General features: G+C 41.0%; 1 protein-coding gene across 1 annotated transcript in view; it reads left to right on the top strand.

Moving 5' to 3' along the window:
* Positions 1 to 1,657: 1,657 nt before the first annotated feature.
* Positions 1,658 to 16,633, top strand: part of TESK2 (testis associated actin remodelling kinase 2) — a 70,579-nt gene continuing 55,603 nt past the window's right edge. Inside the window, 3 exon segments of the mRNA XM_075616145.1 lie at positions 1,658 to 1,829; positions 3,537 to 3,851; positions 14,274 to 14,395. Coding sequence (XP_075472260.1) covers positions 3,630 to 3,851; positions 14,274 to 14,395 — 344 coding nt within the window. The 5' untranslated portion in view covers positions 1,658 to 1,829; positions 3,537 to 3,629.

Genomic DNA, 16,633 nt, shown 5'->3' on the forward strand with positions numbered 1-16,633 from the left:
GGTTTTGCTACAGACCAGAGTACGTCATCCATACTATGCCAGCATGGAGAAAATTGCTGTGTGAGATCAGTTATGTTTGGTCTTCATTCATTTTTGCACAGGTTATATTTATCATTATTTTTTATCATTCACCCAGTTTGCGCCTTGGATACCTATTGTTTGCACTTTGTTTCATTGCGGTTGGGAGACTGCAGGTATCTGGCAGCACCTGATTTCTGAGCAATTAAGCTGATTCCAATGAGACACATTGGTTAATGTTCTATATTTCACCTATCACTCGCACATTAATTAATTTATGGTATATGGGTTTGCGCTTTATTTGTTTGTCACTATATTTTATGTGCTATTGCAGGGGTGGCTACTCGTCATCAAGGGTCAGGTTTTAATCATATCCCTGCTTCAACACAGGTCAATCAGTGGCTCAGTCAACGTCTGACCCATGTGCTTATCCGCAGTGTTTTCAGTGCCTGGTACCCCCCTGAGTTCTGTCGATAATTACTGGTGGCGCTCCCTCTTGGGGAAAAAAATATGGCTGCCAAACCTTGCGCGATCCGCCAGCCAATAGTATTCGGTTGTGGCTTCCTATTGGTCGACATCGGCGACCATGTTGGATTTCCCACAAAGAGCACTGGTACCTTAGGCCTCGGCCAGGGTGCTGCTGAGTGGGCAGGCGCGCTCGCGCTGGCTGCGATGAAACACACTGATGCAATGTGTGTGGCCAGCGTGAGCAAGCGCATGTGCGGCGCTCACCTGCTTGGCGAGACAACCAAATTTGATTTGGCTGCTCGCTGATGCGTCACGTGAGTGGTACGCCCAATGAGGGCGAACCAGCTCCGTGACGTAAAGGCTGCGCCCCCTGACACGCCCCCTCAAGCGCGCAATGGCTGGCCATGAAACGCCCAGCACCTGACATCACGGCGCTCGAGTGCCAGCGAGCGCTCTCCCATCCTGGCCGCAGCCTTACACATAAATGATCTGGAATGGGGGTCCCCAGCGCTGGAGATAGAGCAGTGGAGGTCCCCTCCACCCCCATTCCAAATATGTACAAAAATACATTTACCATAAATCTTCCAATATTTAATTATTAATGTAGATAGAAATCTAACACGTTTTTGTTTTGTTTATGACTTACATCCCTTTATTCACTGCGCCTAACGATACTTTGAACCGCCCCTGCACTAATGAAATCTACTACCCATAGAACACCCCACATCTACCCCACACTTATACACCTTGTTTATTTTCCTTTAAACACGTTGACCGTTGGTGAAATGACCTGCCAATCACAACTCCACTTCGCAGGCATTGGTCAGTGCGTCGTCTTAAACCCGCCCTCACTGCAACCACCAGCCAATCCCATAACGGTACCAGAAAAACTATTTACTAACTTTTAGCTGCGACATTCACTCTCCCATTGGTCACTCACAAAAATTGTCACGCCTCCCAAGGTAATAGATCTATTGGTTAGAGGTGCTGTCACTCAACTGTGTGCCACAAATAAATAAATAATTTCGCATTGTAGATGGGACGTAGAGCCCTGCAACGTGAGGCCTGTCTTACGATTGGTCGGGAGGCCCTTGGTCCGTAGGAAATCGCGTTTTGTGGTTGGCTGTAATAGAGATATAGGCGTTGCCTGCGTCGTAGCTCCGCCCCCGGCCAGGAGCTGCGCTGGATCGCAGCACAGAAGGTGGTCACTTCTCGGGAGAGGAGGACATGGCGAGCGGCTGCGTGCAGCTTCCCTGACAGTTAATACCGCGCATTGTGACCGGCTTTGGGGGCCCGAAAATCCCTCTTCGTGTGAGCTGGAGTCACCGGGAGCTCTGGAGGCGGTGAGTCTGCCCCCCTCCACCGCGGAGCCTCCTCCCCCCATCTCTGCTGTATGTGGAGAGGAGGCTCTCGGCTTAGGGCTTCAGGTCCTTAAAATCCATCTCAGGTAACACCCACAGCCCATGTCTGTCCCTGCCAGAGCTAAACATCTTAACCTGTGCCCATTATATAGTGTGTGTGTGTGTGTGTGTGTGTGTGTGTGTGTGTGTGTGTGTGTATATATATGTATATATGTATAGTTTTGGACTCCGTGTAAGACTTACCTCTTCCTTCTGGCTTTTACTGTCTTTAAACAAATTTTTTTTTTTTTTTAAAGTATTGTTTAAAATATAAAATCATCTGTAAAGTATTGTGATGCCCTCTTAAAAGGAGGCGTGTTTTTATTTAAAAAAAAAAAAAGTGTCAACAATATATGCAGCACTTTACACAACATTTATGATCTATTCCCCCCACCCCCTCCACGTGGTGCTGATGGTGTTTGCAGCGCTGTATATAGAATATTACAGGTATACTATCTGCCCTGTTGCTGTAGAGTGTAGAATCTAATTGTTGGCACCTGAGGTACAGGGAGGTGAAGTGACTTGCCCAGTGTCACAAGCTGACACTGGGATTTGAATGGGGTTCCCTGCCCTACTTCTGTCAGTGTCATTGTTGTTGGTCTGTTTATTACCTGTTTTTTTTCCCCTCAGTTCCCCCAAAAATATTGTAGAAAGAATATAAGGATTTTTTCTTACAAGTAGTACAACACACATAATCGGACGATAGGAAGGGGGAAGCCCTGACCCAGAGAGCTTGCAATCTAAGGTTCATGTTAAGAGATTTATAGAGATCTCTATAGAAGTAGTATACATTCATAATTAGATTGAAAGCTCTTTGGAGCAGGGAGTCCTTTTCCTAAATGTTACTTTTATGTCTGAAGTTCTTCTCCCCTTTATGTGTTGTTTCTATTTATTATTGATATGATTTATCACGTATATTACTGCTGTGAAGCGCTATGTACATTATTGGCGCCATATAAATACAAGGTATGGTGGATAAGTGCATCAAATAACGTACAACTGGGGAGAAAGCGGACGCTGCTCGAAAAATGTTTAACCCTAAAAGATGCTGAACTGCGTTTAGTATTTATACGGCTTCTTTGCGTGCGTATTCACGCCAGATGTGGTATGTAGCGAAGTTAATGCTGCGATTCACGTCGGCTCATTGTGACTGGGCAAGGGAAGCTTTATCTCCCCGTTCCTCAGGTGCCAACATTTGATTATAAGCATTTTAGGACAGGGACTCGTGCCTGCAAAATTAAATGCACAGTGCTGAGTACACGGTCTGCTGTATAAGAAAGTATTCTATTGATAAAGAGGCTTAGAAATTCCTATGAGGAGTTACTGGGGCATTTATTAAGATGTTCAGGTTTTGAAAGGTGGTTGGTTGGAAGATAAAAAATAAAAAAAGTGAGCTGGCCTTGTGAGTAGGATGAGACCTTTTTTTATTACTGAGACCCTTGGGAGATGTGCCAGAGCCTGTTGAGGAAGGGGATGTGATTTTGTAAATGGTTGCTATAGAAACAAAAATGCTTGTTACATTATAATACAGTAAGAATGTCATTCAGGCTCATACATTTTCTAGCTAGTGCTTTATTTGCACTCATTTAATTTATTTATTTTTTCAATCTTCTAACTAGCTTATTGTTTTTTTAAAATTTTATCTTCCAGCATTTTGGAAAATCAGAAAAAAATCTCTCCGAATCCTACAATGTGAGCAACGCTTCCTTTCTAAAAATTCAAGTCCAACTTTCTCAGGGAACAATGGATCGAAGTAAAAGGAACTCTATAGCCGGCTTCCCCCCACGTTTGGAACGTATTGAGGGTTTTGATGGGGGCAGTGGAGGAGATGGTGGGATAGCACAGATGGGGAGGGTCTATTCCTCCTCGTACAGGGCCCTCATCAGCGCCTTTTCCAGACTTACGCGGCTTGACGACTTCACTTGCGAAAAAATTGGCTCTGGGTTCTTCTCTGAAGTTTTCAAGGTAACCTGTTTGATTATGTTGACACACCTATGTTGTCGGTTGTTATTGATGTCGCATCTTCTTCAAATTTTGTCTAAGTGTCTAGTTACCAGAATTGGTTGGGTAACTTAACATTTGTTGCATCTTATGTGCTACGGACGCTGTAGTGGGGACAGGGTTGAATAATGGTAATTTTTTCTTGTTTGGTGTTGACAATGTGCACAGCGCTGTTCAATGAGTCATTGTCACTGAGGTTACTGTTTAATTTTCGGTGCCTGGGGAGAGTTGGCACTGGGAACGGAATCGGTATTACACGCTTCAAAGTCCATGTTCTTATCTTTAAGTTACGCTAGTCTTAGGATAGCTTGTACTAGTCCTGGGATAGGCTGTCGGCCTTGCATATAATAGTCCTACGGTAGGCTTTAGACCAGCTAGGACCAACTCCAGTCCTCAAGGGCCACCAACAGGTTAGGTTTTAAGGATATTCCTGCTTCAGCACAGGTGGCACACTTCAACTGAGCCACTCGTTGAGCCACCTGTGCTGAAGCAGGGATATCCTGAAAACCTGGCCTGTTGGTGGCCTTTGAGGACTGGAGTTGTAGACCTGGCATCTATGGATTGTCATAGAAAGCGGAAATAATAACCTGACCAGGATAGTTGTATGAGAAGTTAATGTATAATGTTTGTAAAATATAAGCGATACTATGTAGGTATTAAATTGATCTTTCTGTAATTAAACCCCCTACACTATGGCCTGGTTGCACAGGGGTTATGAGCGTTGTTACCAGAGAGTAGAAGGAAAGATTGCTCTGTATGGTATAGTTAATTTTTATTTTTTAAATACTTAAATTTAAATAAATGTATTAATACTTGATTTTGAACGTCCTGATTACATCGTAAGTAAATGCTTTTGGAGGGTCTTTGCAATTTTTATCTAATTTCTTTTGGTAGTAGGACTGTCCATCTGTCCTTCCTTATTTTTTTTTTTTTGTGTTTCTTTGATCTCAATTACTTTAGCATAAGTAACAGACAAGCATTTATTATTCAAAGGGTACATAAAAATATATTTTTTTATTTTAAAGCCGCAATCACAGCTGCTCTTGTTACATGATGGGATTGAGGGGTACTAGAAGCTTAACCTCACTATTTTCAGCTCCGTGAATCCACCAGTTCCTGATATACTTACTGGTCAAAGTACTAATGTTCAGTCCTCTCCAGGGGGGAAATTGGCTGGTTTTTTTTGTTTTTTTTAACTCACGAAGCTCGTGGGCCATGTAGAAGCTGCAATAGGTGACGTTACGACTTTTTATGGGCCCATGTGATTTGGGAGATTAACACCCCAGCATGAAACCATGAAATTGGTCTGGTACCTTTACCAAGTATTTCAGGGGGGGGAGCTGAAATGAACACTGTTCACTTCCTGAGACCCCCTGCTTCCCACCTAGAAAAAAAGAAAAGGGTAGGGGAGAGGACATAGAGAAACTGAAGAAACCCTGGTAAAAAAAAAAAAATCACACGCTCCAATATAGACTTGAGTGAAGGATTTCACAATTACATGTGATCCGAATGTAAAAAGGAAAGCAAATGCAAAAATAAAAAGTGGAACTAAGGGAACATCGTGATATCAGGGGGCGGGGAATCGCTGGTCCAAGCAGGCTGCAATTAGATGCAGAATTTCACCATTGTTCTGGCAGCTGCAATAATTATTTATTTTTAACACCAGGTCTGTGGCATTTATTTTTTATTTTTACTTTACAAGCTTTTTATTATGGCTTTGTAGAATGTTTATTAAACCCATGGTGTGCATTTCTATAACGTTGTAGAAATATTTCAGATCCAGGTGAAACGGCAGCTTCCTGTATATTTAGCAAACCTGTTTGTACAATTTGAACAGTTAAGTATTACTCCGTCTGGCACGCCAGGCTTTTCGAGGAGCAGGTTGCTGAGCAGATGAACTTTTTATTTGGCCCAGCTATAAAATGTGAGGTCATTTGAAGGGATGTGGTTTGGTAAATTGCAGGTCTCTGCTTTGATTTTTCCTTTACAAGATCTTTAAATAGTACCACTGCTATCATTACATTTGATAGAAGTTGTTGAATCCCAAGATCTTGTCTTTCATTAACATGTGTGCTGGTACCAGAGTTTCTTAGAAATTGGTTTGTAAAAGCGCAGATTGTGCATATCTACCGATGTCCTCCTTCAACATTGTGTTAGCATTTAAAACATCGGAGCCATATATTCTTACCTTGGCTTTATAGTCAATTTGGAAGAGAAAAAAAAAGAAAACCCCGATTAATCCACGGGCCGCAAACTGAAGAACTCTGCCCTAAACCATGAAAAGAAGGTATTAAACAGATGTTTTTAAACCTCATTGGTGCCGTTTGGTCATAGTCGGCTTTTTGGTTTTCATGTACAGTACGTCATTTATTTATTTTGCTTGACTTGCTTTCTACACATCTTTAGTGCACCTCCATTATTTTAATAAGTGTTTGTTTTGTTTTTAACATGCCGCTGCATGTTGACATGCTCACTTACTGCTAATCTGAGCAAGCCGGACAGCTCAACCCATATGGGACAACTTTAATATAATGTACGTGATCGTAACTTAAAACATTAAAATGGTTGCTGCTTGTCCTCTATTTTCCCTTAAAGCAGCAATCCCCATTACTTTTATTTTTCCACACATGGGTTTCTCTGCGGAATTAGAATCGAAGGTCCTCCAGACCTGAACCGTGCCATTTGTACCTCTGGGGCACCCTTTTCCCAAGAGACGTCACATTTAGGCGCTGGTGGTTTAGCTCCGATTTGGGAAACAAACATTGCTGTGAAATTCGCTGGACCGCGTCTATTGGATGATTGTAGGTGCCATCTTTGAAAATCCAGGATGTAAAAAGGCAACTAAAAGTATCTCTGGAACTGGGGGAGGAGGGAGAAGGGGGCACTTAGAGCAAGGTTCAGTTCCGGAGGACTTCATTTCTGTAAGAAATGGAGAAAGTGCTGTATTGCTGCTTTAAGGCAACAACAGATCACGAGGGGAATCATATGAATATAGTTTTGTTCCAGTTGTACATTCAGCTGACTTATTGTGTATTGGTTAAACATTTGGAGAATTGCCAAAATCTTGAGTAAATATATTTATTGACATTTACTACCTCCTTTTAGTGTGTGGTTTGGATTCCAGAAATTCAGATGCATGTTTCTACCAAGCCATTTACCATTTTACCATGAGTGAAAAGTGTCCAGGGAACTATTCACATTCTGTCTTATTCGTGTAGCTCCCGATTTTTTTTTTTTTTTTAAATCTTTTATTGTGATTCAAATGTTATAGGAAGGGGGAGCCAACATTCGCAATGAAAGTGGCATATATACGTGTACAATAGAGATCCAGACACTGCAATAGACCAAGACGGTCAGTTAAATGAGCACTCTCTTGGGCTTCTTTATCTACCTCTCAAACCTTGAGGGTTTTTGTGTATGTCTACTTACATGTGGAGGAGAAAAGAGTTGCACTCCACAGGTCTTATTTCAAAAGTAGAAAAATATTTATTTAGACAAAATCGACGTTTCGATCCATAACTTGGATTTTGTTCTAAATAAAAAAAAAAATTACTTTTGAAATAAGACCTCCTGGAGTGTGGCTCTTTTCTCCTCTAGAGGGGGAGTTGTGGGACATGAACCTGAGGCAACTTACATTTCCAAAGTCAAGGAAGTGCACCTTTTTCATTTAGGTTACCTGTGGATCCAGTGGTCCCATATTTTATGAAACCCTTTTATATTGTGTAAGCCTCTCCATCAACATCACCTCCCCTTATTCTTTGGAGGACAGCATTTCTCGAGGGGGGGGGCTTAGGTGATTCTTCTAGGCGGCTGAGATCATACATCTGGCCACTGCTAAATGTGGTTGGTTCATTTACAGAGAGGTGATCATGTTTTCAGTCGGTCTGGCTAAAATGAATAGAACTGGATCGAAAGGGATTTTAAACTCCAGGGTTTCTTCAATTCAACCATGTATCATTGCCCAGAACTGCTGTACTTTGTGGCAAACCCACCAGAGATGGGCTAGGTCACCTACATGACTACAATTTCTTCAGCATTTTGTCTTTTAGGGGTGAGGTACCATCTGAATATTTTCCTTCGTTGTGGTGCAAATGGATGTTTTAGAGATTGTTCCATATATCAGACCAATTACCTGAGTTATCAATTTGGAGGTGTACCTCCATTTTCCTCATGTTATGGCGAAGAAGGTTACCTGTAGAATCTAGCTCAAGATGAAGGATTGGTCCAGGGCTTTTTGTTGTCTAGTTCTGCTTAATTTCTCAAATGTAGTGCACCTTGGAAATTCAGAATATGTACTGTAGACAGCTGGGCTACAGTGTCTCATTTGAAGGCATCTAAATAACTCTGTGTGGCAGGGAGTATTTGGTTCAAGGAACAGGGAAATCAAAGAATTTCCCTTGGGTAACTTGGTGACAAATGTACCCAATGCCTTTATTGTTTCAAGCATTAAAAGTGCTTTTGTTTCATGGGTTAAATGTAGGGTTCTCACATAGTGGGACTAATTTAGACTGGAAGAGTAATTTAGATTTAGCTATATTCCATATGTCTAAGGTAAAGTTAAGTCAGAGATAGAATCTTATATCTCCAGGGTTTTTATCCCTGTTCTGCCAAAGTAGTGAGGGCAATGAAATGTTTGAAGATTTTATGTTTAGGCAGCAATAAAGTTTTGGGTTAGTGCCGGTATATTTGTTTTAAATGACACTAGAACATAGCATTTATTATCTGGGACTGCTAGGCCTGTCTTAGGTGCAAGGGAAATTGATCTAGGTACTGTATTCTTGGTTTCCCTTTTTGCCAATTAACATTGAAAAACTTTTTCTGTATGTCTTTTTTTAAAACATTATGGGAGATGGGATTTGGTAATTTCTACCTCAAATCCATGAAATTTTATTTGCTCGCTGTTTGTAAATCTTTTTTGATCTGCGAAAATTATTTTGGGTAGGTATACTTGTATTGGGCTTGATTTTAGTTTTTAGTTGGGAATATGCCCAAGTATTTTAGGTGAAATTTTCAATTGGTCATTGTAGTAGTTTAACCTGGTGCTGTGGTAAGGTTACATTTGGAGCTTTGTCGGCGTCTCTTATAACCAGACAATACGCCATATTCTGATGACGTGGCCTGTAGGTTAAACTAAAGCCCCAGTGCATTCGGGGTGTCTAGCGTTGCTAGTTCTCTGCATCCGAGCGATCTGAAGGACTTCAGATCGCTCACTACGAGGTGGCAGGGGCGCGACCATGACATCACGCGGCTGGTTCGCCCTCACTGGCTGAACCGTGCGTGACCTGGCCATTGCTCGGCCGCAAAAGACAAAAATGTGTATTTTTGACAAAGGTGGTCGCATCTCGCTTTCTGTATGCATGCGTAGGCAGTGACTGGGGCCTGCCCCATAGAGGGCTCTCTTGTTTGCGCCGCACACACAACCGCGAGCAGTGGCGACGATGCCTTAAAAAGGGATGTGAATGGGTATGAGATGGTGAGGATGTCATCTGTAAAGAGCGAGGGTTTATACGTTTTCTTTACCAATTCTTATACCCTGGATCAGGGGTGCGCAAAATTTTCAGTCTGTGCTTCCACCACACCCCCCTTACCTTGGCTCTGGCGTCAAATGACACCGCGTTGCCATGGCGAAGCGTCGGCCAAAGGAAATTTACGGAGGCCTTGCGTGCAGGGCCTATGTAACCGCCACCCCCCCAGTTTGCGCACCCCTGCCTTGGATCAGATTGTTTCTGATTTGTACACGCAAGTTGTTCAAATGTAAGGGTGAACAGTACTGCGGAGAAGGAGCAGCCGTGGTCGGCGTTGATCAATATTGGTAGTGCTAGATTTAGTCTTTATGCAATTTTAATAATAATTTCTACATAAAGGACATCTTTGGACATTTTGTAATGTTTTAATCTGTGGGGGTTTTTCCCCCCCTCTAACAATGACTTTGGACTTTTCAGCTTTTTGTATTCTGATGGACTTCTCATTTTCCATTAAACATTGGGAACTTGCCTCAGCCGTTTCACAACACTAAAAATGGTAAAATCTTGCTTTGGGAAAATGTGTACAACATAAGGGATGTATTTTGAAATACAAAGGTTGTGTATTGAAGCATTTCACATACGAAAAAAACCCTGAAGCATTTAGTAACCATGGAAATTATTAAGATTTAATAAAAGAATGTAAAGTATTGATGACTTCTAAATATGACTTACCACATACGTTATTAAACATGCCACTGTCATTATTTCACTACCTCAATAAACTGCTTATTTTCTATGCACTTCTGGCTTGATTAGGATTCCTGCATTGACCTGCTCCCACAGTATATACTTGTTTTGCTTTCTTTCAATCACCATGTCCTGAGTGAAATCCTAGTACGTACAGCGTTATCTCGAGGGCACCGGCTCTTCCTGTTCCCTGCATACAAGTGCAAGACTGGACAGGTCCCCTTGACTTAAATGATTTGCTTATATGGTCGTGTTGCTCAATCCGGGCCAGTGCCAGGTGGCTGTCATGCCCTTAACCTGCAGGCTCTTCGTTGGCAGATTTTAGTTTTATTTGCCTTGCCAACTAAACGGATGTGATCGTGGGATTAATTGTGATTACACTAGTTCACAAACTAGAGACCCTAGAGGACCGTTAAACTGTAAGGGGTCAATTAAAAGAAAAATAGGGAAATGTGTGTTTATTGGTTTCCTTAGATTAAATTGCTTGTAAAGTTTATTTTCTATTTTGTGAAGAATGTATATGAATCGCTTCTTATCGGCTACTTGTGTATCTGTTGTACTATTGGCACTCTAAAAAGGAGAATCAACCAAATTAGTCGTCAGTCATTTTGTCAACTTTGAGGCGTAGGATCATTGATCAAGTCCATAGACTGGTGTGTGGTGGTGACGACCAGTAAACTGCTATTAAAGAGAAGACCTTTGGATTTACCTTTTAGACACTATCACCACGAGGCCTGCATGAAGAACTCATCAGGTTGTTTTTAATGAGGACCGTGGACTACGTAATGCTTACTATGATTAATTTGCCTCTGGATATATATGCGTTCATATTGTAGACAACTTTCTGTTGGGATACCCATAGATGGACTCTGCAAGATGACACTTTTATATATAGCTTTTGCCATAGTTTTGGTCCAAGCTGTGTTTAAATGTCGCTTCCATAGATCGCAATGTACAAGATATAGTCTTGCCATCGTTATGATATTCTGTGTACCCCTGACAATGTCTCTTATTTTTTTTTTCCCCCATCCTGATATACTGTCCGTACCTAGCATTGTCTATATTTTGACCATGATACGTGACTAAAGGCAATCAAAAGCTTAATGTGTCCATTATAACAACTGGTTATATTATCTTCCATATACTGTACCATGATATACCTATGGATTTTTGGTGGAGTAATAGCGGTTGTTTTCTCTGCCTGAGAATCTCCATTATTTAATGTTGCTGAATTAATTTTCTTATTGGGCTTCCTAGAACATTACCTGCTGTACCTAACATTAATGGTGAGCAGGACACAACCATATGCATGTGTAATATACAATGCACCTTTTATGAAGTCCTGGGAGTGATTCCCCCCACCCCCTACTGTGCTTTTATATTATGGACTCACATATTGACACTGTTTGGGAGCTTTACTGTCATGTCTGTGCTGATGCACTTTTATCAGGAACTTTGTATTATAATAAGCAGCATGAAAGTAGTATGTATTAGTCCTTTAATATTAAAGTACATTGATTCATTATACGAGTTACATCGCTATCTGCTATTCTTGATTGCAATATAGGCTTTCATTCATTTCTCTGCATATCATTTGTTTGTCACTGTAAGTAGCTGTTCCATTCATGCAGACTCACTGAGACTGTTACAATTTCTTCAGGTGGATACCTTTTGCTGTACTATGTCTCAGTTTTTGTACTCCGCACTGATCCGCTTGGTATCTTGTTGTGCTCTGAGTGAGTTTAACGTGATTAAGCCACTTGTATGAATATGTTGCTCTATGTACAGTGACATTTGTGTTACATATTTTTTTGTAGTTTGCACCATATTTGTTTTTCACTTTTAGATGGGCTATATTGGTATAGCCTTCCGTCACTTGGTTATTTAGTGGCTGTGTTGCTAGGGAAGCTTTTTTTCCCCCCTCTACCTAGCAGAGCAGTGAATGCAGCTTGGCGCCTCCTTTTTACCTTGGGGGAGGGTATATAAAGTGCACTGTATGTACTTTGTGATTTATCTTGACAAAGGTCCCTGAGAGGATCGAAATTTCGATTTCTGCTTGAATAAACCTTTTTCACCACCAAAAACCAAGGGAGTGCCTGGATTTGCCCTTTTACATACAAGTTCTCGTCCTGGCTACTTGATCCTGTTTGCACCGTGGCAGGACTATGATCACGTGAGTGCTACCATACCCTGAAAACTCAAGATCGATGGCACCATAATTACTTTCTAAACAAAGGAACAAAGCTAGGCCAACACGTTTGACTAAACAATGTAACCTCCAAACCATTTGTTCACCATGGACTTTTTAAAAGTTTTTAAATATTATTTTAAAATGCTGCTATGTTGAACCTGTAACCTTGTCACTGCCACAGTTCACTTCCCTTCTAGTTTGGACTACCCCTGTAGTCATAAAAACGAACCACATTAGGCGTTCTTTACTGTCTGATCAATGCGTACATCCTTTAATACACAATCTTTGCATTACTTTTTTCTTCTGTTAACTTTCACATTAAAATAGTATTTTACATCTCTGCTGGTACACATTAATTTATTTATTTTTTTCTAAACTTTTTTTAAAAAAAATGTAAAATATTTTTTGATCTAGACCAGGGATGGCCAACTGCAGTCCTCAAGGGCCACCAACAGGTCAGGTATTGGGTATATCCCTGCTTCAGCACAGGTGGCTCAGTTGAAGACTGAGCCACCTGTGCTGAAGCAGGGATATACCTAATACCTGACCTATAGGTGGCCCTTGAGGACTGCAGTTGGCCAGCCCTGGTTTAGACACTTGGCTTTGCCATGACATTGAAAAAACGTAATCTTTACTTTTGAGAATTCTGTTCTCTTCACTTTTTACTTCCTTGGGCCCAATTGAAGCTTATGAGGTCCAATACCTTAAAACCAGGTGACTGATGCTTAAAATGTAAGTGGTTTTGCTGCTTGTTTGTCTGGCCTTTTATCTTTACTTATCCTATACCTTCACTGACAGGCGAGGAACGTAAATAAATCCCATTACCATCTCATTGTGGTAAGCTGTATGGTCAGTCGCTCCAGTCCCACTGGCAAAGTCTCTGTTGCAGATGTCAACTTATGTTTAGTTAACTGATGCAATAAAAATAAGTATCATTAATTCAGTTTGGTCTTAATGTGGACGTGCACTTATTTTCTTAAAGTGGTCTGTAAGTAGCCACTCCACATTAACAATGAAGGAGACTTAAGAGCTTGCTGTGCCCATCTCCTTTTATAATTTTTCACACATGATTTTGCGGTAAATAAAGGTTTTCTCTGTTGCGTGCACAAGCGCACACTGAAGGAGCATGGCCCCTCCCAAATGAAATACATTCAGACTTTTTTTTTCTTTAAACTTCTTAAATCCATAAAAAGGCATGAAACGGCACGTTGTTGCATCAGAGCGTGAACACTTGGATTGAAGCTTCTTATTCTTGCATAATCCGTTTAGCTCCTCATTATAGCTTGCGTAAGCTATAAAGTGCTTGCAACAACATCCAAAAAATACTGACATTCTCCAAGAATGTTGTTCTAATCAGTAAGAAGTGTTACATGTTTTGGATCACTCATCAGATCCAGATCTTTAGATAAAACTCTGATCTCCAATATATACCATATTTTATGTCCTCAAATAAAAAAATGTGCATACATGCTGAAATGGGAGGAGGAATTGGGTGAAATGCTTGACTATTAAGCTGACATGTGAGGCGGCAGTCAGGAGTTTGACTTGTACTGTCATCAAGGAAAACGCCTATAAATTACTGTTTAGGTGCTATGCGACTCTAGTAAGGATCTATGCTATAAATACCTCTTATCCCTCGGCTTGTTTTAGGAACTGCGGTCAGAATGGGTCTTTGTCTCACATAGTGGTCTTGCCCAGTGATGGTGCCATTCTGGAGATGATTGTTTTCATTCATTCATTACTGGGTGTTTCTTTAAGGCCAGATCCATGGGCAGCTCTACTTGGCAGACCAATACCCGACCTCCCCAAAAGCTCTTCCAAACTTGTAAGTCCTATTCTTGCCAGATGCTGTGATACGGCCTTCTTGGAAACACCATATGCCCCAGGTTTAAATATTTATTTTTATAACGTGTTTTCTCTATGCGCATGCACACACACCTCCCAATCTAATGTCCAATCATTATTGTATTTCTTAAAATAAAGGTGCGCCACAGAACATCTGATCAAGTGATGGCTCTGAAGATGAACAAGCTGAGCAGTAACAGAGCAAATATGCTAAAGGAGGTGCAGCTCATGAATCGGCTGTCCCACCCCAACATTTTAAGGTATGTTATATTTTTGGTGTCACATTAGCAACAAGCCTGACACATTAAGCAATATACTAATAGAAATAAAAGTTCCTATGCACAGTTGGTGTGGAAGAAAACAACGTAGAAATGTTTCAGGGTGGGATGTCTATGATCAGCTTGTTGCACAATGTCTCGGTTTTATATCCACCTTCATTCAGTGCTATCAATCTTTAGGATCTGTTATGGGGTTTGTGCACTCATAACTTGAGTTAACTTTGAAAGATTATGTAGTGACAGCAGAGCCCAGGGAATAAACGTAAGTTATACAGTCATGTGCTTTTCCTAAGGCAGCAACCACCCCCATCCCCGCCTACTTGATTAATAGCAGTCCTATTTATTTCCCACCTGGAGACACGGACATGCTTATTCTTGTTGGACATATATTGAAGCTGCATAAGAAACGGTGTTTGGGGGGCACTTGTATGAGGGAGGTAGAGTACACCCCTCTACTCAGTGTATTTCCTCCTAATATTAGAAAACACACGACCTCTCCTGATTACACTTTTCTTTCATTTAATGGAGACCGTTGTGCTTTGTACATTAACGTAATTTAATGTTTTATGATGCATGACAAAGTATTCAGCATCACACTGCACTAAGGATCCAAAAAGAGGTAAACCTCATTAGGATTATGACATATATATTAAAAAAAAAAAAAAAATAGGACGGTTGTAATCGAGTGCAGTTGACTGATTGGTAAATTATTCAACACTGTGCCTATAATTATACATTTGAATAATTTGAGAGTAATTTCAATTTGTTGAAAAGTGACATCTGCACTCAAAGGTTGTGTAATCTTTTTCCGATTCTCATGCAGTCACTGCTCCTCATTTGTGAGTGTACTTTTGGTCTGTCCAGATGTTGTTCTTTGGATACTGTGAAGTGTGAGGCGAACAGGAAATACCTGGTTGCCTGTTCTGTTCAACAGCTGTTCAGGTTGTTTTTTCTTCTCTTAATTCACTGCAAGATGTTGGCCTTTTGACAACACAGGTTCTCAGGAAAAGCAATTGCTGGTACCTGTTTCTTAACCCATTCCATTATTGTAGTCCAGTCCTCAAGATATCTCCCCCCCCCCCCATCCCTGGATATCCCTGCTTCAGCATAGGTCCCTGTTTTTGACATGGCCATCTGTGCTGAAGCTGGGATATCCTGTACACCTGACCTGTTGGGGGTTCTTGAGCCCTAAAGTTGAGAACCCCTACATTATTGGGTTCTCAATTACAGGGATTTTTTTTGTGGTGAAGGTACAGTTTTATAGGTATAACTAGAATTAAAAGTAGGGAATGTACAAATTGTTGTCTGGTTACACCCATACTCCACTACATCGTTTTCTTGTTCCGCATATAAACGTTACAGTACAAACCGAGAACAAAGTGGAGTTGAAATGCATTTCCCACCCTGTTTTTCTTTCTTGAAATGTATGTGAGGTTCATTCAGCAGTTCCAGGTACCCATCTGGTTATTTATCTTTAAACTGTTATTGTTACAAAGTGAAATGGGGCACAGAACGAAAAAATGGTGTCTAAAGAGAAAGTTACATCAGTGCAAGATGATAAATATATACAGTACAATATGACTACAAAGAAATTAGTTTCTGATCTATAAATAGCTATATACAGAGATCCGTCAAATCTGAGTGGTATTAAACTATATTGTTTGGCCTTGAGGATTAGCAGCCAGACCGCCACCCATTCATTACGTCAGTACACTTAGCTGGGGAGGTAAAATGCGCCTAGTCCCAGGTAAAGGCTAGTTATAATAACAGGATTATTTTGTCATGGTGCGGATTATTGCTTTTTTGGCTGATCCAGGGGTCCCAAGTTTCCTTTATTAAAGGAGTTGATAAGGAAACCTGTGAGGTCTTCTGAATATATTTGCCAAATTCTCTCTCTCTTTTTTTTTTTTTATGATTAAGAGTGGGTGCTGGCTGCTTCCACAAGGTGGTGACTGACAATATGCGTATACAGTTTGTTGGCATTTGGATATATTGCTTATTGGTCAATTTTATAGTGCAGGCCATGGGTCTACCTTTCTGGTTTCCCAGTATTTTGCTAATGAGTGAATACACCAGTTTCCAGAGATTGGCCATGTCTGGGCATTCCTACCAGACATGCACTAGAGACCCAATCTGTCCACAACCTCTGAAACAGTGGGGGGGATAGGTTTGTGTAGTCTCTATGGAGTCGAGTACCAACGGTAGAACATTCTGTAACTT

Source organism: Ascaphus truei, chromosome 10, assembly GCF_040206685.1.
Source record: "Ascaphus truei isolate aAscTru1 chromosome 10, aAscTru1.hap1, whole genome shotgun sequence".
In the NCBI taxonomy this organism is placed as follows: Eukaryota; Metazoa; Chordata; class Amphibia; order Anura; family Ascaphidae; genus Ascaphus; species Ascaphus truei.